General features: G+C 43.3%; 2 protein-coding genes across 14 annotated transcripts in view; one reads left to right on the forward strand and one right to left on the reverse strand.

Annotated features, from left to right (window-relative positions):
* The first annotated feature begins 93 nt into the window (after nucleotides 1-93).
* On the forward strand, nucleotides 94-17,190 carry LOC113562050. Of its 11 annotated transcripts, XM_026970040.1 has the most exons (19): nucleotides 94-467; nucleotides 1,025-1,113; nucleotides 1,267-1,317; nucleotides 1,392-4,864; nucleotides 5,004-5,089; nucleotides 5,165-5,375; nucleotides 6,051-6,157; nucleotides 6,233-6,383; nucleotides 6,463-6,598; nucleotides 6,689-6,953; nucleotides 7,047-7,216; nucleotides 7,294-7,875; nucleotides 7,958-8,398; nucleotides 8,721-8,753; nucleotides 10,361-10,603; nucleotides 10,961-11,345; nucleotides 11,512-11,597; nucleotides 12,933-13,019; nucleotides 13,678-17,190. In XM_026970040.1, the coding sequence occupies exons 3-19, from the start codon at nucleotides 1,312-1,314 to the stop codon at nucleotides 13,756-13,758; spliced, it is 6,543 nt and encodes a 2,180-aa protein (XP_026825841.1). In that variant the 5' UTR covers nucleotides 94-467; nucleotides 1,025-1,113; nucleotides 1,267-1,311; the 3' UTR covers nucleotides 13,759-17,190. The 11 variants fall into 11 exon arrangements, with proteins under 11 accessions (XP_026825841.1, XP_026825840.1, XP_026825847.1 ...); XM_026970039.1 differs by lacking the exon at nucleotides 1,025-1,113; XM_026970046.1 differs by lacking the exons at nucleotides 1,025-1,113; nucleotides 13,678-17,190 and adding an exon at nucleotides 12,229-12,278 and having other exon boundaries at nucleotides 12,781-13,661.
* Nucleotides 16,579-22,571, reverse strand: part of LOC105281864 (homeobox protein extradenticle) — a 46,752-nt gene continuing 40,759 nt past the window's right edge. The window contains exon 8 of one of the 3 annotated variants that reach the window (XM_011343423.3): nucleotides 16,579-19,668. In XM_011343423.3, the coding sequence (XP_011341725.1) occupies nucleotides 19,654-19,668 (15 nt within the window). In that variant the 3' untranslated portion in view covers nucleotides 16,579-19,653. Of the gene's footprint in view, nucleotides 22,182-22,571 lie in introns of all 3 variants that reach the window. The other 2 variants (XM_026970055.1, XM_026970054.1) reach the window with 2 other exon arrangements.

The following is a 22,571-nucleotide window of genomic DNA, read 5'->3' on the forward strand; positions in this document are numbered from 1 at the left end:
CGCATTTTGCGCGCGCGACGTGTCCGCACCACGTTGAAACGCGCCGCGCGGCCATTCGCCGCGACTGCCGTGCCACCTCGCGGTCGCTCCGCGCAGGCTCGACTTTTAACGCTTTGACGTTTGCGAGGCTCGCGTCCGCGCGTTACGCGTCTACGGTTCCGCTCGCGTGGAAAGTCGGCTCGGGGGGAAGAAAAAATTCGTGACGCGCTTAACCGTTCGTCCCTGTCTGGCTGATTGGCCGTCTCGCTCGCGCTCGCGTGAAATGTCCGCGTACTCGTGAGATTGTGCGCGGCCATCAACCACGACAACGACGGCGACGACGACGACGAGGACGAGGACGAAGACGACGAAGACGACGACGCTCGTTCGGCCGTGTCCCGAAACGAAAGCACCAGGAGCGGCTAGTGGAGAACAATAATGCGTATACCAAACGCGTGGAGACGGCAGAGCGAACGACGATAGCTTAGGTAAGTGAACTTGCACAACTTCGGCCTTCGTCGCGTCGAGCCATCGTCATCCGACTTTCACAGCTGGTAGCGTTCAGCTCTCGCGGTTGCTGCGTTCTCCTGCGTTTCCCGGACAGTCTACGATCATCAGGGAAGAGCTCTCCCACGTCTACCGTTATATAATTACGTTTAAATCGTGCTTTCGTTATCGCGAGCGCCTTCGATACGTACATACACGGGGGCAACCTTGTTATTATCACGGCGAAGGCGCTCTCGCTGAAATCTCTATGCTAAGCTTATCACGCGTACCAGGAGAACGTACCGCCTTTTTATCCTTCACGCGCTTGGCGTGGTCACAGTTACGCGCGAACGTATGTTCGTTGCGAAAAGCGTGCGAAAAATGTCTTCCCGCATCGTGCAAGACCCGCGGCTAATGACCCATTTTATAATTCACATCCGTGTATACGTTAAAAGGCCGTCGTCGGCGTCACAGTGACGAGCACTTCCCGAGATTGTCAGAGCGCGCGAGTCAGATCCAGCTGATTAAACATTTAGTGCCTTAAAAATTCTTTTTCAAGTGCAATGCAGACTCCTGTTTGTCAACAACGTCCGTGGAAATTTGGTGATTGAGCGAACAAACGTCCGTGTAGTGTTGATCGCTAATCGCGTATGTATAAAACATGAAAGTTGCGTGGGACGTTGTTGAATGTATAATAAATTATTTAGAAATATTTTATCGCATTCCTTATCTCCGTAGACTTCTTAATGGTGGTACGTTAAACTTCTGCATGCGTGTAACTTTCTATTTTGTAACTTACAGATCCAAAAGATTGTTGTACATTAGACGTGCTGTCCTGCAGGCAGTATGAGTGTGAGTACATATCTGATTATCTCAAATTATGCAATCAAGTGATCCAGACAAACTAATTATGATGACGCTTTTAGAATCCATATCGAGCTAGACCCACCAGACCTCGGGTGGATCATTCAGCTGCGTATGGAATGCATAATCAAAATATGTGGATGCCTATGACGAGGCCTCAATCAGATGTTGCACCTACTGATACCACTCAGCAGTCCGTCATGAATCAATCAAAACACACGAGCAATGCGTGGAAAGACCCGTGGGACTGGAATGTGGATCAGCAATCAGATACCCAACAGCAGCAGCAGCAGTCGCAGCAACAGCAACATTATTTACCCTCTTATCAAAATCAGGGGCAGCTGATATCCGGTCCTATGCAAGACCATTATTATAAAAATCTTAACGGCAACATGTCCGATGTACTTAATCAGAACTCTGTATCGGACAGAGATACTCCTAGGCCAGAATCTGCTCGTCAAGCTACTCAAAATTACACGGACTCCCTCGCTCCTCCCTATGCGAATTATAAAAACCAGCAGTATCCGATACCACCTGGACATGCCTCGCCCAAACCTGGTTATGAGCACGTTCAGTGGCCGAGTGAGCATCAGAATATTGCGTATCCGGTGCAGCAGCGACTTGTGCCGCAGAAAGGCCAGCCGCCAACGCATCTGCCGCCACCGGTCGGCTCGCAAAATAATTACAACTGGAATAAAGATGACACGGTGAATCTGCAGGCGTCGCAGAACAACTGGCAGAATCACAGCGACACGGTGCTGACAGGACACTGGCAGGATCAAAACACTTTGAAGGAGGTGCAGCAGCACGTCGACAATAGGAGTAACAGTCAGCCTGCGCAACCGCAGCAGATGTATAATACGCCCGCCGACGCAGTCAACAAGGAACATTCCATGAACTGGACCACTAATGGGCACCAGGCCGTCAACGAAACTGGTGGTAGGTCTGATATCGTGTCGAGCCAGTGGCATAATCAAAACCGTGAGAGCATGATGTCCCATCATCAAACGGCGCACCTAGTACAAACGAGTAACGTGGACGACACGATTAACTCCTGGTCGCAGTCGCAGAGCAATAACAGTGCTCCGCACGACTGGAGACACTCGAACGTGCAGAACGACGCGAATCAATGGATGCAAGTGGACAATTCCTGCAAAGAAAACGCGCCGCAGGATAGTACGCAGGGTGCGAGGTTCGCTGCGAACGAGTGGCAAACGAATCAGCACGCGACGTCGTTCCACTATGCCATGCCACCTGCGACTGCGGCTACACCTGCGCCTACACCTGTAGAAAATACTGTACATACGCCCAACAACAATGAACAGCAAGAAAGTGAGAAACAAGCGAGCATCCCATCGTACGATCCGATCAGCCACGCGAGATCGAACGACGTCAGGCCACCGATTGGAGATCCTAACAATTCGAACGCGATAGCTGCTGACGTACCGAGGAATAATATTTCGAAGACTATTCTCGTTGGCGAAAACGATGATCACGTTTTCGCTCCCGCGACAGCGGAAGAGTTGTCCAACAATTTCGGCCAGCTTAATCTTGGAAACAAATCAAGTAAGTACGTGGATCATTCGGGTGAGTCGTTAGAGGTACATTCGAGCTCTGCGGAGGGAAGAGCTCAACATTCATCTAGTTTCAATGTTGCGGACGTCCGAGGCAATCCTCTGCCCGACAATATACCCGTGCTACCTGTGGATTACGTGCCAAGCAGTGTGGAGAACTCTCACTGCGCCGACAGTCAGCCAATTGTCAATCAGGACCACCCGATACCGAATACATATCAAAGTGGTGCTGTTAAAATAACAGAGAACGCCTCGCAAAGCGGTTACGATCAGTGGTACAATCAAAGCGCGCTGCCCACTTCGTTGGAGAACTCTTGGTACTTGAAGGATCCCGCGCGTCCGCCTGCCAAGCAGTGGGGCGCTGAGCAGAACGTTGAAAATTACGAGAATATCCAGCAAACGTCCGACTTCGTGAACGTCGAGGTGATCGCACCCGCGGCGACATTGAAGGAGCGCGACATTTATGGCTCACGCGATTCCATAAACAAGGAAACGCTGGACAACGATCCCAAGCCCAGCGCGAGTCCTAAGGAGATGAACGTCCGCGACTTCAGAGAGGAAGCGAACAACGTTGAGGTGCCGTCGATGCAGCAGCAGGTACAACAGCGACCTCACCCACCTCTGCAAACGGAACAGATGCCGGACAACTACGAGTTCGCATCGAATGACAGAAACACGTTCCTCGAGACCGGCGAGTTGACGGACTCGCATCAGGAGCATGAGCCGACACCGCCCAGCCAAGATGACGAGAACGACGAAGTGCCTAATGATATTCCCTTCCTGCGCGAAGTGCCGGGACAGTCGAGCTCCATAGATCCACGTAGAAATGATCCTACAGGTCAGGAGACTCACATGCAAGCCGGACAACGTCTGCCTGATCCCAGAAGGAACGATCCGTCGGGTCAAGAACAAAGCATGCAAGTCAGGAACATACCCGACAGAGTAGAGCGTCGCGACGTTCTCCCGGGGCAAGAGAGGAACGTTCCTCTGTTGCTACGAAGCGACTCGGATACCTTGGAACGACGGAATGATCCGTCGGGCAGAGAACGCTCCCTCCCACCGCAACAATCACGGAACGATCCGTCCGGCGAGGAGAGGTATCAGCTGCAGTCTCAAATAATACTGGAGCCGAGCGAGACTCGCGAAGTACTCGGCAGAGGCAACGAGCCTGAGGAAACGGTGCCGCAGACCGACGCGGATCTTAGGCAGATACCCGGTGGTGCGTCTTCCAACGACGTCACGCAATTGGTGGACGACAGAACGACCGGTGGGAGAGTAGTTACAGGCTCTCTACCGGACATCCCACCGGCGATGCAAGATCCAAGCAGCGATACACGAAGTAAGCGTGAGGAAGCAGTGGGCGCGTCCCTGGAGAGTGACAGCCAAGGCGTTTCCGGTTCGTCGAATCGCCGGAATTCTTACGAGGACGAGGACGACGAGGGGTCGCGCAACAGTCGGGACGAGAGCAGGGAGAGACGCCGGGAGAGCAGTACCGATCGTCGACGATACGAGTACGACCGGAAGAACGCGTACTACGATCGCGATCGCGAGTACGACGATGATTACTATTATGATCGTCGGCGAGATACCGATCGTCAGTACAATGCGCGCGACGAATTTGAGCGACGGGACATGCCGTATCGAGACGACGATCGCAAACATCACAGTCGCGACGACTTGGATCGGCACGCTAGGGACGATCTAGACAGAAGGGTCAGAGGAAAGGAGGATTTGGATGAAAGAGATGGCAGAAGACGACCGGATGATCGCAGAAGAGATGATCCACGTCGTAGGGACGCGAGAGACTACGATCCACGATATTCTAGGGACCCTAGAGATCCCAGGGAGAGAGATTATATGGACCGCGAGAGAAGAAGAGACGACAGACGATCTCGAAGATACGACGATTATGACAGAGATCCATACAGAAGAGACTACTACGATGATCCTTATGGCAGAAGGTATAGATATGCAATTAATCACAAGCCAAAACTTTGCCAATATTTATCCAGCAGTAATAGTAGTACTATATTTGTATTGAAAACATTTTATATAATATTACTATATTATTATATAATATTATATATATATTTTTTTTAGTTCCAGGCCCTCGAGTAGATCTTCCTACAATGATAGGGACCGCGAATATTACATACGCGCAAGGGATTCCTATTATGGATATAATGGTATGTATTATAATATAAAATAAAAAAATTATATATATATAATTTTCTAAAATAAATATATATTTGATCGTGCAGGTGGATACAGTGGATACGACTACAGTGCTCATTACGGTAACAATTATTACGCGTACCTTGAAAATCTACGTCGGACAAATCCTGCTGCTTATTCCGAGTGGTATCACAAATATTACGCCAACCAACATCAACAACAGATCGCTAGAGGCGTTAGCAATTATCCGGAGGATAGAGCCAGTGTTCATTCCGGCCGTAGTTCTTGCGACGACAGGTACATTCTAATATCTCCTTTCAGAAACGAGCGATCTAAGAAAAGTTAGCGCTTCTGAAAATACTCTTCATCTTTTCTCACCTCGACACGAATCTCATAACGTTCGTTATATGTCAGATGTTTTCCAATCCCAAGTGCATGTTTTCGCTCACCAGACAAGATACTGTATGTTCCACGTTTCGGATATCCCGGGTGGGCCGGCAATCTGCGGGAGCGCAGTACGGCTTGTCGTAATTGTAATAGGTGAGACCGAGGAGGGTTCCTCTCTCGGTTCAAGACTTTACGTCCGTCGAAGAGCATCAGTTTTTACCTTCCCAGTATCTTATTTAAAATTTCATATATAGTTGGCCAGATACGTAGCATACGTAGACTGCGCGTATGAATTGATTCAAGATCAGTTGTTATTGAGCGTTCATTTTATGAAAATCGTTTGATGCAACAATGCTGCAGTAGTACAATTTACATTACATTTTTAGTAAAATATATAGGATTGTGTGCTTATAATTTTGTTTATATTAAACTCGTTAAGCGTGCTTATAAATTTTTTAGACGGGAGCGCTTATTTTGTATATGACTCTGCGATTCTTTAATATTTGTCATAGTTAATGTATTGATTTATGTTGCGTTTATATCTTATAATCTTTCAATGCTAATGCTAAAAATTGTACGATTTAGGACCACGGGCGATAAACGGACATTGGGAGACATGTCACTGTTGGAAGATTCAACAATTGCTTCCGCTCGATTAACACCGACTAAATTCTCAACGTCTCATGCATATGGTACAGTTTATAATCTATACGGCATGCTTATTAATGCCTCATGTCTCTACCTCAATTTACAAAATTTATCCACAGGATGCTTCTCCATTGGATCCTTGATTCACGTCCATCCGAGCTATCCAGCTGACGGCGAAAGGGCCAAAGTGGACATTCTCCGTGTAGATAACTTACTTTCGCACGATTCCGTCACGCGCGATTTGCGATTATATCCAGGACCTCTAATTAAGTAAGTGCAGATATAGAAAGAATATAAAAAGATCAAGACAGTATAAAGATAATATACATAACCATGGTTCTTATCACAGCGGGGTAACGCACAAGAAGACCATCATAGAGTACTGCGAAAACAAAATTAAGAAGGCAGTGAACGAAGAAATGATCGATCGTGCTTCGTACGTCCTGCTGTACGAACTGATGATTATGCTGATTCAACAAAACGGGGTGTGTATTTTTCTTAAAATAAATTCTTAAAGGCGTTCAGGGGGAGTTAGTATCGTTCAAGCGGATCAATCTTATTCTTCATTTGCCCAGAACGTCGTCGGCGTCGACATCGCCGCGCTGTTACTGCGCAACAAGGACGCTCATCCCTACGACGTGAGTAAACTCAGGTCTCAAGAAGCCGGGCGCAGAGAGTCGCAGATATCCCAGCGATCCGGGGCAACGGGCGGCAGCGGGAGTACCCAGGATATTTCCACGCTCTCCGATAAAATCGAAACCAAGCAGCGGAAGACCACGGAGCAAATAACGGACGAATTCAGGGACACGTTACTCTACGGGCGAGTTCAAGAGGCATTAGGTACGTAAGAAGTATATACTGGATGGACTTTTGTCCTCTTTGCGAATTGTTTAACGTTACGGAAGTCAATTAAATTCTTTTATCTTCTTGCAGAATATGCGATGAACGAAGGATTGTGGGGCCACGCGCTCTTCTTGGCTAGTAAACTGGATAAACGCACGCACGCTTCCGTAATGACCCGTTTCGCGAACAGTCTACCACCGCACGATCCGTTACAGACCCTGTACCAGCTGCATTCTGGCCGTGTACCCGCCATAGTTACAGTAAGAATTGTATTTTCCTCTTGCAATGAGATTGCTTGCATTGTTTCGGCTGTATAACGTGTTTCCTTTTTCTACAGTGTGTTGCGGATCCACGTTGGGATGATTGGCGACCTCACTTAGCTATGATTATCTCCAACACTTCGAGCAATCCAGAAGTTAATCGCCGATCGATAACTACTCTCGGCGACACGCTATTCGCGCGGGGAGACGTCCACGCGGCGCACTTCTGCTACATCCTCGCGCAAATTGACTTCGGGGCCTACGGCAGTAATGGAGTTAAACTCGTGCTGATCGGCGCGAATCATAACAAGCCGTACTCGGAGTTCCTCACGATGGAAGCCGTGATGCTAACGGAGATCTACGAGTACGCTCGGAATCTCAGCGACCCGAGCTTCACACTGGTGGATCTTCAGACGTTCAAGTTCGATCTGACCGTGAAAATGGTGGACTCTGGGTTGATAGAGAAAGCTCTGCTGTACGTTGAACAAATCGCGACGAACGTAGCGAACGATCCGTCGAAGTACAAAGGGTCTTTCGCCAGAGCGATTTACGTGCTGGGCGATCGAATTAAGTACTACGATCCGGTTTTCAAGGATGCCGTCGAGGACACTGCGACGTTAACCTGGCTCGACAAGTTGGCAGAGATAGTCGGGAAACAGGTAATTGATGCCTGATTGCTCAACAGCGAGATACACCGACTGTATCTTAGTGCAGCGTATAATAAATAGAATTCTGTTGCAGGATGAAGACGTCGGAGACGAGACGTACAGTTCTCGCGTCGATTCCCGCATGGAAAATCAGGAAATTCATGAGATGAAACACCAGCAGCAACAGCAACAACAAGCGTTGTCGGTGCCGCTAACGTCGCAGCAATGGGGCGCTGCTCAGCCGGAGTATGGCGATGGGCCTACATCGATGATGGAGGTGAACACGGGCGAAATACAGTCGGATTGGCAGCCGCTGTCTTTGCCTACGAACATTCAGGACGTGTATGATCCGAATGCGCAGTACATGAGAGCAGGCATAGACGAGTCTGTTCAATATCAGCAGCCGCAGCCGCGGGATTACTGGAACCAGCAGCCGTATTATCAGGGCAACTACAGCAGAAACGAGACCATGCCGGACTTGACTAACCAAACTGAGATCGACAACTCGCAGCAGCAAGACAATTGGAACAATAAGGTACATTAAAATGCGTCTCTCTCTCTCTCTCGCAAGGATTTTTTAATTCCAAAAGTTTGATTTGTTATCACATGTTTTCCATACATATACATTTTCACGTTCAGACAATGCAGCTAGAGATGTTTTATCTTATCGAAGTTATGCCAGTTTCGTCTTTTCACATACTTTGCCTACGACATAATTAAAAAAAGATTATATTATACATACATATACATTATACATATTCTCAATCTATATTCGTAACTTCACGTATCATCATTTTATCTTGGAAACACCACAATTAACATTTTTCACCTGTTTCTTGATGCTTGCACATCGACAGGCGGAAAGGGAAGACAAAACACCCACTCCCGAAGTAAGTAATTACGGCCTTATTTCGGATAATGATCTTGATCTCGGAGAATCGCCGGATGCTATCGGTGTTAGCTCATTACGACGTCGCAACGTGTCCGCGAAATCAAGTGTATTTAACGATAATATGCCTAATGTGCCTACGTTCTTCGATCTGTCAGGCGGTATTCTCGAGACTAAAGATCAAAATTCTTGTAAGAGTTTCAAGTATCCTAAATTGACTGCGAGCTATCCAAAAATTCTACAAAACGAGAGAGTTCATCCGAGAAATATAAAAAAACCGAAACCCGCAGGTTCCACACTCTCAAAGCCACCATGTTCGCAACCACCGGTGTTCTTAAAATGTAAAATTAAGAAACAGAGTCCGTCAGAGGGTGTCCAGGAAGCGACTCCGGGCCAGCCAGTTTACGACACGCTCGCATCGTCGCAAACCACAGATTTAGATATTCAATTTAGCAAATTGAAACTCGAATCTTTTATAGCGCAGAATGTAACTACCGAGGCCAAAGCGGCGAGCCATGTTATTTCTAGCAGCGAAGCACAAACTCTGAAACAATATTGTAACTTTGAGGAAAAGAAAGTTATGAGAGTAGCCCCGCACATCCGTAGGAAAGACGTTATTTGCGATACGGTGGATGCATGGTCGTACGACAGTAGCACCGGGCAGAATGATGTTTCAGAATTATCTAGATACAAGCCACTGGTATTTGGTGGCACGTATCCGATCGATTTACCGCTTAGATTTAGAAACGATAGTCGCATAACCGAAGATACTCCTGCCAAGAGAAATGTATCTCTGACTTACGATATCGATATTCCTACAAAATGCGACTGAAAGATAATCTTTGTGAGGATCTTTGTAATTGCGGAAATAATGATGCGATTATAGCTTCATATTGACACATCTAGGTTTTTTTCTCCACATACTATGAGAAATACTTTTTTTTTTTAATGTGGCAATGTATAAAAGTTTAATGAAATATAAATTTAAAGTAAAGAGTTACCAAACAGATTTATATTATATACTTTATCGTTAAATTCATATATGTATACTACGTAAAAAATCCAAATGTTAAAGCATAAAGGTATGAAAAATATATTCAGACATAGTAATTAATTCATTTAATCGATCGATCAAATGAACAATATTGGCAAGGAGAATTCTTCTTTTTGTCGCATTTACGGGTGTTATGTAATTTTACAAAGTTTTACTAATATTTTAAGCACTACTGGATGTATATAAACGTGTTGTTACTGTTAGCGTTAGCATAATAAAAGTTTTGTCACACGATGCATTTTCTTGAACTTCTTAAAACTTACACATTCTGGTTTATAACAACGTGTGTAGATCAGCTCTTGCACATTTTCAACATCTAACGTATCGTCACGAAGTGGTGTTATAGTGTCTAAAATAAATGTGGTAAGCAAAGTTTTTCATTTTTTACTGTAATACGTCTGTGAGTATCGCATATCCTATAAGTTTTGTTTTAAATGTAGAGTGATGAAAACTACTAAACGGCATGTTATTAGGCGAACTCGCATTGTTACAGTAAATAGTGATGAACTTTGCTAGAACAAGTTTGCGATAATCAATTGTATATTTTATTTCAGCTTGTGCAGCCGACAATCTCCATGGCACCATCGTCGGGCAAGCAGTACGATCCACTGGAGGAATTGGATGCGCTTGACACACCAAGATCAAACGCCAAATCAGCAACGGAAATGAAGAAGACCGAAAAAATGGCTGACAAGAAAGCTGCGAATAGCGGTGGCTCCTGGTTCGGTGGATTGTTCAGTAAACTCGCACCAAAACCGAAAAATCAAATGATATTACCGGATGATAGTAATCCAACGGTAAGAATTTGCCATATACTACACCGCGTACATCCTTTTCCAACTTATTAAAAAGTTATACGATAGACGGTTTTATGTTCTATGTCGTTAAGGATTCGCGCGGGTACTTTTGGTAATAGAATGCTACTTATGGTTACACAACAATCATTGTAAGACGGACAATGAGCAGGCCAGTATAATACGGGATTTATGTGGATTGCCACGATTCTTACCTACTGACGAACTACTTGCTACTAAACTCCCCTGATTCTCCATTAGCTAGATCTGTTTCCTTGCACACGAGCGCAGATGACTGCGGGATCACCCGTGAAACAAAGTTTGCGCGATTATGCAACTCTGTTATCTGTCACATTACAGATCGTGTGGGACCCGGTGGCCAAGAAGTGGATGAACAAGGACGAGGACGGCGACGGCGGTGCCGCGACGCTGGCACCGCCGCCGAAAACCTCTGATATGAGTTTCCGAGCGCCGGCGATGCCGGATAGCCGTAGTGCACAACCGCTCTCATCGGGCATGCACACCGGCGATGACATACCGGCGATGGACACTCCAAAATCGGGTACTGGTAGCAATATGTTCAAACTGCCAAAGGGTAGGAGTATGCGTGCCAATTACGTCGACGTGATGAATCCTGGCGGATCTAAGCCTAACGCGATATCGTCCACCAACATGCCCACCCCCATGACATCCCCGCTGTCGCCGATGGCTACTTCGTCCCCGCAACTGTTCGTGCCCGCACCAAGTGAGTTATCAAGTTCCCGAGTTTGAATTCTCTTTGCTTCCAAATTTGCAATTTTTATTATAATCTGCATTAATTTTCTTCAGAATTAAATTAGAATATAATTGCGAGTTTAACCATCGAAGAACGATTTATTATGTACTAATGTATTTTTTTTTTATCGTGATAGTTAACGATCCAGCAGCTCCCATGAACTTCTTGACTCCGACAGTGACACCGCCGTCTGGAAGTGTTGCGGAGAATACACCGCAAACAGTAAGTGACTCGCCATATACATTTTATCGTAATTTTACAGATACATCGAATGGACACACATTATCGCTGCATACGTTACACATACATTAATACTATAAATTCACAAGATGTAATATCCCTTTACGGTAGATTCACGTTGTGCAGTACCGTCGTTATCCTTATGTTGCGGCTGCAGTTTGCTGGAATGCAGCTTAGTCTCTCTTTCGGCGTGTTTCCGGAATACTGTAGTATATTAACATAATTGAATACATTTTCCTGTACGTTCTTTCTACCATTATCGTAATGTACATTTCGTGCACTTCGTATTTATTTCCCTCCAATTTTGCATATCTATTTGTCCCCACTTTTTGATTTAAACATATCTTTATCTATAATTATTGTGTATAGGTACTGTGTTACTGTGTATACAAGTTACTGTGCAAGTTCCTTCCGTTTAAACTAATGGAACAATTCAGAGAACGATCGATGTTATTAGTAGTATTGAAGCATCTTTATCGTGCATCTCACCACCGCCATTTTCTATGTTATACTTTAGTAACAGTGATATCTATTTAGATCTCCATTACGCTACTATTCTTTCTCTTCTCACCTGTGTTTAATCTTACCTTTCTTTTATGTTTCTTTATGCAAGCAGGCGGGGAAGCAGAATGAAGTATAGACAAATAATAATAATTGTCGCTAGTAAGAACATTTATTTTATTAATTTCACATCATTATTTAATATTTCGCATGCTTACTTACTCGCTTACACTGTCTGCAGAAATATAGACTTTTTGTATAAAAAGCTTTTTTTTGTTTAAAAGATACGTGTTAATATTGCATTAATAAATGTGTTGCATAATTGTTAATTATGTGGTTAGTATATACAAATTTAATGCGCTCTGCATGTCGGCAATATGTTTTTTAGTCTTATTAGTGTAATGTGGAAATAATGAAATAGTAATAATACCTTTTGAATTGTAATTTCGCATAATCCAATATCCTCTGTAAATATCGTATTAGTCACCTGTGTACTTACACTGCAATTGAGGCACAAAAAATGTTTCTTTTCTAGTTTGATAAAGTATTACACTCATAATTACACATTTAATCTGCGCAATACTGATTTTCATGTTGTGCTGTATACCGTAACAATGGCTTTTGTGCTTTATTAAATAAATTTATCAGAACGCTATCTTTTTAGCTGTGAAAACTATGCGCGCAAGCAACATACAATGTGTAATCACATAAATCGGTATTACACTCGAAAAAGTACACGATAAGACTTGCTAATCAATACGACTTGGCGAAAACTTGTTAGTGAGACAACATTGTTGTGTTGTATATGACATATAGCTCTCTCGCTGGAGCTCGACCAGCTCGTTATCACGAGAGGTGCAGAGTTACACAATGAGGGATCCACGGCTCCTTCAGCGGAACAAGGTAATGCAGCATTAACTCTGTCATTTCCGAGGTGACTTTTCAAGTTACTTTTGCAATCACTTCTATGCTAGAGAGAATTATACTAATAACTATTTTTCTGGACTAACGAGTCTGTTTACGAGTCAAGTAAAACTTTTATCACAGCTCGACGCTGCTTTTATTACTATAATTAGCTTAAGCTTATCAATCGCTATCAATCCTTATCCTATCATGAGATCATTAATTGCATAATCACGGGAAAGGTGAATGGTGAAGGATACATGTTGGGTTCAAGTTCAAATTTACGATTCTGTACAATAAGTTCACTCTTCAGAATTATTCATTTTCTTGACGATTATTTGTATATTCGTTAATATGTATAATCGTTCTAATTTTTATATTGTACATATTCATGCTATATAAATTGCAAATTTTGCATACCTAATGCAAAAGAATTGATACAGGAATTAAAAAGAATTTATGCTTCCTCACTGCTTACATATATTACAACTAATATGAATAAATATTAATTTTTAATAAATAAATATTAATTTTTAGATAGGAATTTTCAAAGCTCGGAGATTAGAAGACTACTCACTTTCGTTTCTAGTATATTATTATGTAACATTAATTTTCTACACAGATATTAATTTTGCATTAAACCAAGAATGATTTTTAGGGACCAATGATGTTCAACCCGAGTGACATGAAGGATCGTTCGGTGAAAAACATGCCAGTTAGTAGATATCCTCCACGATAATTTTTCTGGCTGCTTATACAGATCATCTGTTATTTATATTAGATTTCTTTATTATCTGGCAGGCGCCTTAATTGTGAATTTTCGTTTTTGTATGGAATTGTGAACAATAGCACACTCTCTAGCACACACGAAGCACAGTCTTTCTCAACAGGCCGTGTATATTTAGATGACACAAAAATTTGGAAGACTTTAAAAGATAATAGCTCAAACATCTATAACGTCTTTTGAATACTTTCGCGATGTCTTTTACACGCTTTACATTATCCAGATAAATTCTTGCCTTACATTTTGTTAGAGTTTGTTTTATTCTTATATTTATCTTATGAAAATAGAAATTGCACTAAAGAGAAATAGTATATTCGTAATAAGATTCACATACGATAGAAGGAGGCAATTTTAGCGATGTGATGATAATGTATATTTAATTATATCTAATTAAAATTGAGTATATTTTGCTGATTGAAGCTAGAAGCTTTCATTGCTTACTTTTTCATAGAAGAGGTGTGCTTTTGTCTGATTTAGATTTAGATTTCCGCGGAATGTTTCGTGCACACGATGCAACGAATTTATTTGAAAAGTTACGTTTAAAGAGACGCGTATTCCCATCGAATGATTGCCTATGCATTTTGCGTAATTGCGTCGTACGGGCTGATCATCGTTATGAAGAAATATCGCGCGAGTGCATTCCCGTTATTATATTCGCTTAGCTTGTAAGTATTGTTATCGGATTTGATGTCATGCGAAGATTCAAATTCTGCCAGCCAGCCAGCATGTTCGAGTTGCGTAAGAGTGCGATGTGTATGATGAAGTTTTTATTTGCAACATGCAATTTCATCAGAGTTACGATCAAATAATCTTTTGAAGAGTGTCTCGTGGATGTATGATGATAGAGAGCGAGGATTGTAGCGCTGATTGTAGCTCGGCTGTCGCAGAATTTTTTGCAACATGGCCTCGGTATGTGTTGCCATCCCAAGTCTGATTTTATATGTCGGAAGGAGAAAACGTGTCGCAGCGCCGGTAGATAAACAAAAAGTGTTAGGGATATGAGAATTTTATCGATGGGAAGAATCGCATTAACGAGAAAATGTACAATAGGTATTATACTGTTATTAGATGTCGGGCTATATATATTATCGATACGATATCAACACACCAATAATACGCAACTGCCATCTCAACGTGGATAAGTGCGAATAGTGATGAAGAAGAGCGTTTGTATCGCGTTTCCACTGATTCAATCGTGTTAGATTTATAAGATTCGTACGTTGGTGTCTATCTCCGCGAGTGACTTTGAGTCTTAGGAAGGTTGTGAGAGCCAATTTATAAGGAACGCGCGAAGAGCATCCTAGCAAGAAATAGACGGGGTTGTTTCAGTGCTTTCCCCTATATTATAAAGATATCTTTATCGCGAACCAAGTATTCATGAGTACCTGGTTCTCGATAAGCAGCAAGTACCTCACGAATAAATGTTCCACTTTTTACTTGGCTCAAGTTATCATCATCGTACGCTTCGTCTTATCGTAACAGGTATCGTTATATTCGTTCGCGACGAATACGGTTCTAGGAAGTTTCCTTCGAAAATATTCCAAGGTTCGCGGGCTCGACTCAATTTTGCACGTAAAGACAATTTTCCGCAAAACTATCAAGTAAGATTAGAACGTTCGACAGGAATTTAGGATCTAGCAGATAATCTCTAGCAAATAAATATATATCCGTTATATGCCATTGACCACAACTAGAACAGATTGGTTTAGATAGATTTTTGTAAATTATGACGACACATTTTACATTTGTGACATACGAATTAAATGTGCATATATTATATATATATATATATATATATATATATAACTATATATTATAACAATGTCGTTGCAGAGATGCAAGTTATATATATATATATATACACATGTATGTGTGTGTGTTAAGTCTAAGAATTGTACATACTCTAAATGTAGCTTTCGTAAACTTGTCCTATCACCACGTTGGAATTGTTTATATAGAATTCGCTTGTTTTTAATATCAAGACAGAACATCGCGCGCTGCTTTCGCCGAGAAATGTAAGAAACAACCAGGATCGCTCTGTTTGTGGTGAATGGCAGTTTAATAACGACCAATATCGTCTACTATACAGTTAACCGATAACACACTTCCGATGGAAAACCTGCGCGATGGTGAAACCTGGTGCCAATACGTTGCGTAGGCACATTGCCTTTGATCCTTGCACGTGATTAATGTGATCGAGAATTCGGACGGAGGCATATACGTGCAATTATGCAAATGCGACTATCAACTTTTCTCCATTTTGTTCTCCCTCATTATTTTGTCCATTCTTGTTCGTCGCTGATTACCTGATTTCGTGAGAACTTCCCGCAGCGAGGTGTCAATATTGCACAGTGTAAAATGAATATACGATTGGTGCGTAACTGGTCCGCCCGAGAGCTCGAACAGTGATATGTACGACCGAGAATGATGACGGACGAGGAATGAAGAATTTCTAAGATTAGTGTTAAAGTTGAACAGAAATATTATAATCGAGCTGTAATGTATGTATAGACCGATTTGTAAGCGAGGCGATTCATCTTTGATGTAACATATTACTATATACGTTCACGCACTTTCCAGTTCAGAGTTGATGTACGTTTATGGGAAATACGGATTATATTAATAACGAAACTGTATATTATTACTATTACGATTACTCTCATATTACTATTGATATTATAATAAAGAATAATAGATTAATCTCGCATATCTCGAAATGATCCCTTAACGACTGCAGGATGAGTGAAAGAGAGGATTCAATAATAGAAACGCATTATTTTTCGATCCTTTTATTAAGTTTATCATAATGTTTCGAATCGATACAATGATTTCTGTGGTATACTGTCGTCTTTCGGGCCACAACGTCGACAATCGTCTCCCAACGCGCAACGGACGTTATACTCTGAGATCATCGTACGTGTATATGCGAAATCGGCGATGAGACGACGCGCATCTCCGGCATGTAAGGAGAGAGGCGCGTGTGCGCACGTACTTGGGAACACGAAGAAATCAATCCAAAAATATCATCGTCTCTGCGGCGCACGATCATCGGGCAAATTGGTCGAGTCGGGCAGACGGAGGGGAACCGGGAGGGAGGGGAAGAAGAGGGTGGCTTTTTAAGCGACGACAGTTAACGTCGTGACACCGATGACACTCCGAGAGCGAGAAAACGTAAATGCGGTTTAACAATCAGCGTTTTATCAGCGTGCACGTCGAGCGTACGGCGCTCGCGATTCAGCGTTTATTATCTCTATACTTTGCTATTCCCTTTCCATTATCGCGTGAAGAACGGAAGTTGAAGAGACCGGAGAGAGGATTGATGGAGGAAGAGTGAGGAAAACGGGGTGATCGGGGCACAGAGGGGGGGGGGGAGAAGAGTGGAGCGCGAAGGATATAAATATATAATAATATCTTATACCGCGTATCCGTAAATACGTTTAAACGTTATTTCTTTCTCGTCATTCTCTCGCGTTCTCTCTCGTCTCACTCGCTCGTCCTCTCACGCACTCTGTGTCTCTCTCGCTCGTTCGCACATCGCGTCGGTATTATCGATCTGTATTTCTTCTGTTTTTTTTCTTTTTTTTTCTCTTCATTTTGTTCTCGTTTCATTTATTAAATGTTAGGTAAATCCTATAAGGGACACCCGAACGCGCGCTCACAGCGGGCCTCGGGCGCGCTTTTCTCGTATACTAGCTGTGCCGGAACGCACTTGTACTGGTCGCACGATCGGCGAAGGATTCGGCTAAAGATAGCATGACCGTCGAGCCCGAGTCATTTTAAACGATTACCGTGAGATTGTTTAGCCTGCGGCTGCATAAACGGCTACTTGTAATAATTATCGCGATCACGATTCGATCCGACATAGTAATCATAACTGATTTGTAGGTCAGCTGAATCATGATCGTGTTTTACGTTTAGTAATATTCAGTAGCGTAGTTACACGCTTCGTTAGGTAGAGTTTTTTTTTCAACATCGCTACATATTGTAAGAGCAAAAAAGTATACGTAGCCTCCGGGGTTGCATTGAGCCACAAACAAAAACCCGTCGCATGATTATTAATTAAATGACTGGATCTATTGGATTCTGTACTTAAAGTGTAAATGGAATACGGTGCGTTTACTATTACAAATCGTATAACGAAGAAGACAAGTTGAGATACTCGAGGGCGATAATGAAAATTGCATTCGGCAGCCGATCTTTAGCCGAGCGATTCGCTCGCGACATATTATTTAACAACAGAGTTTAACCACCTAATCGTTCGGAGGATACTCGTAACTCTCTCATCTTCGCCTCGACTGCGTTTATACAATGAATGGGATATCCGTTCTCTGCCTCGTTTTTTTCACCTACGTGCTAGGTATTAAATCAGCCGTTTGCGATTCGTTACAATAATCAATCCGATGAACGACAAGCGAAGAAAACAAAAAAAGATTACCGTGCCTTCGATCAAGGTGTGAAACGTTCGAGAACAAAAAGCAAAGCATGTCTGTCGAGTCGACGTAATAAACTTTAATAAATCCATAAGGATACTTTTTTTATCGTCGTCATAATGATGCAATTACAGTGCGATTATCACAATGCGAGAACCGCCTTTAATATTAATAATAATAATAATAATGATAATGATGATGATGATAAGAATGATGATGAGATAATATCAATAATGATCATAATAATAAATGGCAATAAAAATAATCAATAGTAAACTAATAATAGTAATAATAATAATAATTTTCGCCTTACTAATTACCATCGTCATTACAATGATGCGCTTAGCCATTATGCTTGCCTATATACTATCCTCTTTTATATATATACTTCTATATATATAGCTACAATATATAATATTTTCGTGTTGAAAAATCGTATACATTAGTGTTGTGTCGCAGGACCATTGCTTCTGTCTGTCTGTCTCTCTCTCTCTCTCTTTCTCGTTCTCTCATTCTTGCACCTTTTCTTCTCTCTCAACGCGTCTGCTATATATCTTTTGCGTTCTTGATGGTTCGCTGAGAGGGGTAAGGGAGGAAAACACTGCTGTCGATGGCTGGAAGCATTCGTGTCGAGTAGAGTATCCGGAGTCAAAGTCGGAGCGGCTCGCGCGGTGGAGAGGATTGCATCGGAGAGCGTAGCTCTGGAGCGAATCGGCTCTCCCTCTCTTTCTCGATCTTTCTCTCGCAAGCTATTTATGGCCTTTAAAGGCATCCCCGGTGCCTTTAAAAGCTTACAAATCCGCAAATTCAATGCTACGAGCATGATTCGCTTCGCGATGTACGTTCAAAGGGTTTCCGGGGTCAGCGAGGAGGAGCCTCCCCCTCGGAATGGCATTCTCGAATTTACGTGATCAATATTAAACGTATAATTCGTGTTAACACAATCCGTTCGCAACAAGGAAAATTAAGGGGGAGAGTCGCGTTGCACACGAATGGAAATCACGAGAGTTTTCTCCTATTTCAAAGACATGCATGCATGAGACAGATCTTCGCGGGCGATACGGTGTCCGAAAGGCGCTGGATGGATAAACTCCGTCCGATTGGAGAGAACACGAGTGCCTCCAGACACGAACGCGTTACGTAAACCTTAATAGCTTAATATCGATTTTTAGTTTCGTATTACTCGCCGTTCAAAGGCGAGCCTCGGATCACAGATAGTGAGGTGATCGGATTGCGCGAGCGTTAATCGCGATAATAATGCGGTCTCTATTCGTATCATTTTCTGGTTTTCTCTCTTTCTCTTTCTCTTCACTCACTCTTTCTCTCTCGATTTCTCACACATGCACTCGCACTTTCGCTCTTTCTCTCTTTCGCTTAAAGTTTGTCAGTATGAGTTCTTCCTGCGTTTCCCCTAAGGATTTCAAGGCGACAGCTCCTGAAAGCAAACAGCATCCGGCCGTGTACGCGCGCGAATATTCACAGTGACATGAAAACGTTGTCCGAGAAGATTTGCAAGAGGCATTATCATTGTCATCGTCATCACACGGGAGACACTCGCGACTATTCCGATCTCATCGTATAGCACGCGGAACTGGTACAAGGATGTAACACTTCCGTGATAAATGAATCCATATAACTGCGAAACGCGTTTGTCAGTGCCTCGACTTATCCCGAGTGTCTTGACTTTATTTAGAACTTTATTTTAAACTTTATCTTCCAGCGACCGCATATGCACGTGCGCGCGCGCGCACGTCCGGTCGAGGAATCTCTTTCTTCCAAAACGCAATCCTCATGTCCTCTGCTCGGTTCGTTTTAACAAGAGATCTCTTCCTCGCCACGTAGAGCGGCATACGTGGTATAGTGCGAGTTACACAGATACGAAAGTATAGAATATATATATATATATAATATATATTTTTATACACATGTATACGTATACACAATACATATGTACCTACGTACGTACGGCCAACTAAGGGTAGACAGGCGCAATCATGTGTGTTTCGTGGATCGAATCCGATTTATCGGGCGTTTGCAATCGTCACCGAGACTCATGATCAATCGATTTTCCATTGCAAACTCGCTGCCAATCTCGGATTCGACGCTGTGTGCGTGTAAATGTACGTGTGTGCAATGTTTCGGGTGATGAAATCAACAAAGACAGAAAAACGAGTGTGAAAAGAAACAAATTTTAATAAAACTTCGTGCTCGGTCTAGCATAATTACAAGAAAAAAGGGGGATGAAGGAGAGCGAGGGCTCGCTGTCTCGTGCGAACCCCCGCTCATGGATACAATCATGCACAATTCAATTCTCTAACGCAATCTCGCGTCAGGCAGCGTTTCACATTGGCCTGCGATCATCAAGACGGGTTCCATTAAAAAAGACGGACCCAATAGGTTCGAACTTTGCACGATACCAAGATAAATTTCGCTACGGCTCCTGTATATGCATGAAAAAAACACTGGTCCTGTTAATATATAATTACTATGCACACAAATATAAAATTGTACACATTTGACAATCTTACCTAGATTTTCATTCATAATTTATATTAATCATTACACATAGATTTATCTTTACGAATAATATAAAGCAGTTTTCTTACGGGTTTTCTGGAGAGTTTGAACCTTCTGGTGCGCATAACATAATAGATCATCGCATAGGATTTTGAAGCTAAACTTAGAAAGTAGAAGGTCCGATGCTTTAAACGAAAATGAACATAGGAGACATTCGCTAGCATTACATAAGAAGGATCAATCATGACGGAAACGAGTAACAAGGCAGTAACATAAAATCGCACAAAGGGAGGAATGAGTGTATACGATTCGACAGTTGGCCGAATATCGCGAAGACACCCTCCCGCTGGTGCTTTCGCGATATTTCCAAAAGATATTTCTAAGATGGCGCATTCTCCCTTTAGTTATTTCTCATCTTCATTCTCCGATAAACGAGTGAATCGCCACATGACAACTCGAAACTATCTTTCGGTCAGCTTCGGCCAGCAGAATCCTGGAAGTGTGGTGGCTGTGTCACGTGTTAGTCTGTAGCAGACAAATGCAAGTGACGGATCCTGTGTGTACGCTCTCTCCCTAGCTAGACGCGTGTACGTCGATCTATTGTCTTCAGAGAAAAGAACTTTTGCTGTAAGGAGAACACACTGACCTACGCTGTTATCGCTTGCGTGCCCTTTCCGCTCCGGGCAACGTTTCGCTAAAATTGTTCGGTAAGGCAAAACCGCGGATGTCGAGGATACGCAAAGAGGATGCAATTGAAACCTTTGATGTTCCCTTTCTGATTCAACGGATGCTCCAAGCATCCTGAATCGTTTACGTATACATTTGTTGATAATAGGTAACGGAGCTAGGTAACTGGGTAGTCCACTTGTGCGAGTGTAGACTCTCGTCTCCTACACGACAGATCAGATGATCCTCTAATCATCCTCTCGTGCGTATCCTTCTCCTATGACACAACCAAACGAGAAGAGTCGCTTGAAGACCCAAAACGATAACGCTACCCACTAGGAACACTAACGAACGACTGTGTCGTATACGTGTGTGTTTCTTCGTTTCATGTGTCTATGTGAAACTTGTGTTCTGTGAAACCGATGTCGGTTGTGTCGAAGCGGTTCTCGTTTCTCGCTTGCTCATCTCGACATGCATCGTTCGCACAATCTCTCTCTCTCGCCTAGTATTGCGTGCGCGCGTATACCTGTCTCGGAAGAAACGGAATAGAAACGAACGAGTCTTAGACGCGTGGTCGCTTTTCATTTTCTCGGTCGGAATCAGAGTCTGCTGAATCGTGGAGGGGCGGAAATTCGGGCACCGCCTCGCGTTGTTGCATCCATCCCGCCGCGCCTGGCCCCCCAGCCAATGCCTTGCCCTGCGTCATGTTTTTCGATTGTTTGTTTTTTGTTTTGCAATTGATTTTTAGCCCTCTGTCTTTATCCCCTGCAGGATGGCGATAAAATAGCGTGTCACTAAGCCTCGCCTCGACCCGATAAAAGAAAACTTTTGTATTGTCACGTTTCGCTTCAGAGAGAACATTGAGTCTACCCGCGTCGCGGGTATGCCAAACCTTCTCAAAGCTCGGCGCGTTGTATTGGCGTTGTGTGGGTAACGAGAGACTGCGACTGCAAGTGCAACTCTGTGCGTCATGAATGTGAGGAAACCGGAAGTGCTTCGGGCGACTCGCGGCGACCGGCGACGTAGAATTCTCTGCTTGAATACGTATCGCAAGCTACAATTTGACTTCTCGTTCATTATTTGCGATATCATCTCTCGTTACCCATGTTGGAAAGGATTCAGACGCTTATCTTGATCCCGTGTCCATGAAACTCC

Source organism: Ooceraea biroi, chromosome 6 (genome assembly GCF_003672135.1).
Source record: "Ooceraea biroi isolate clonal line C1 chromosome 6, Obir_v5.4, whole genome shotgun sequence".
Classification (NCBI taxonomy): Eukaryota; Metazoa; Arthropoda; class Insecta; order Hymenoptera; family Formicidae; genus Ooceraea; species Ooceraea biroi.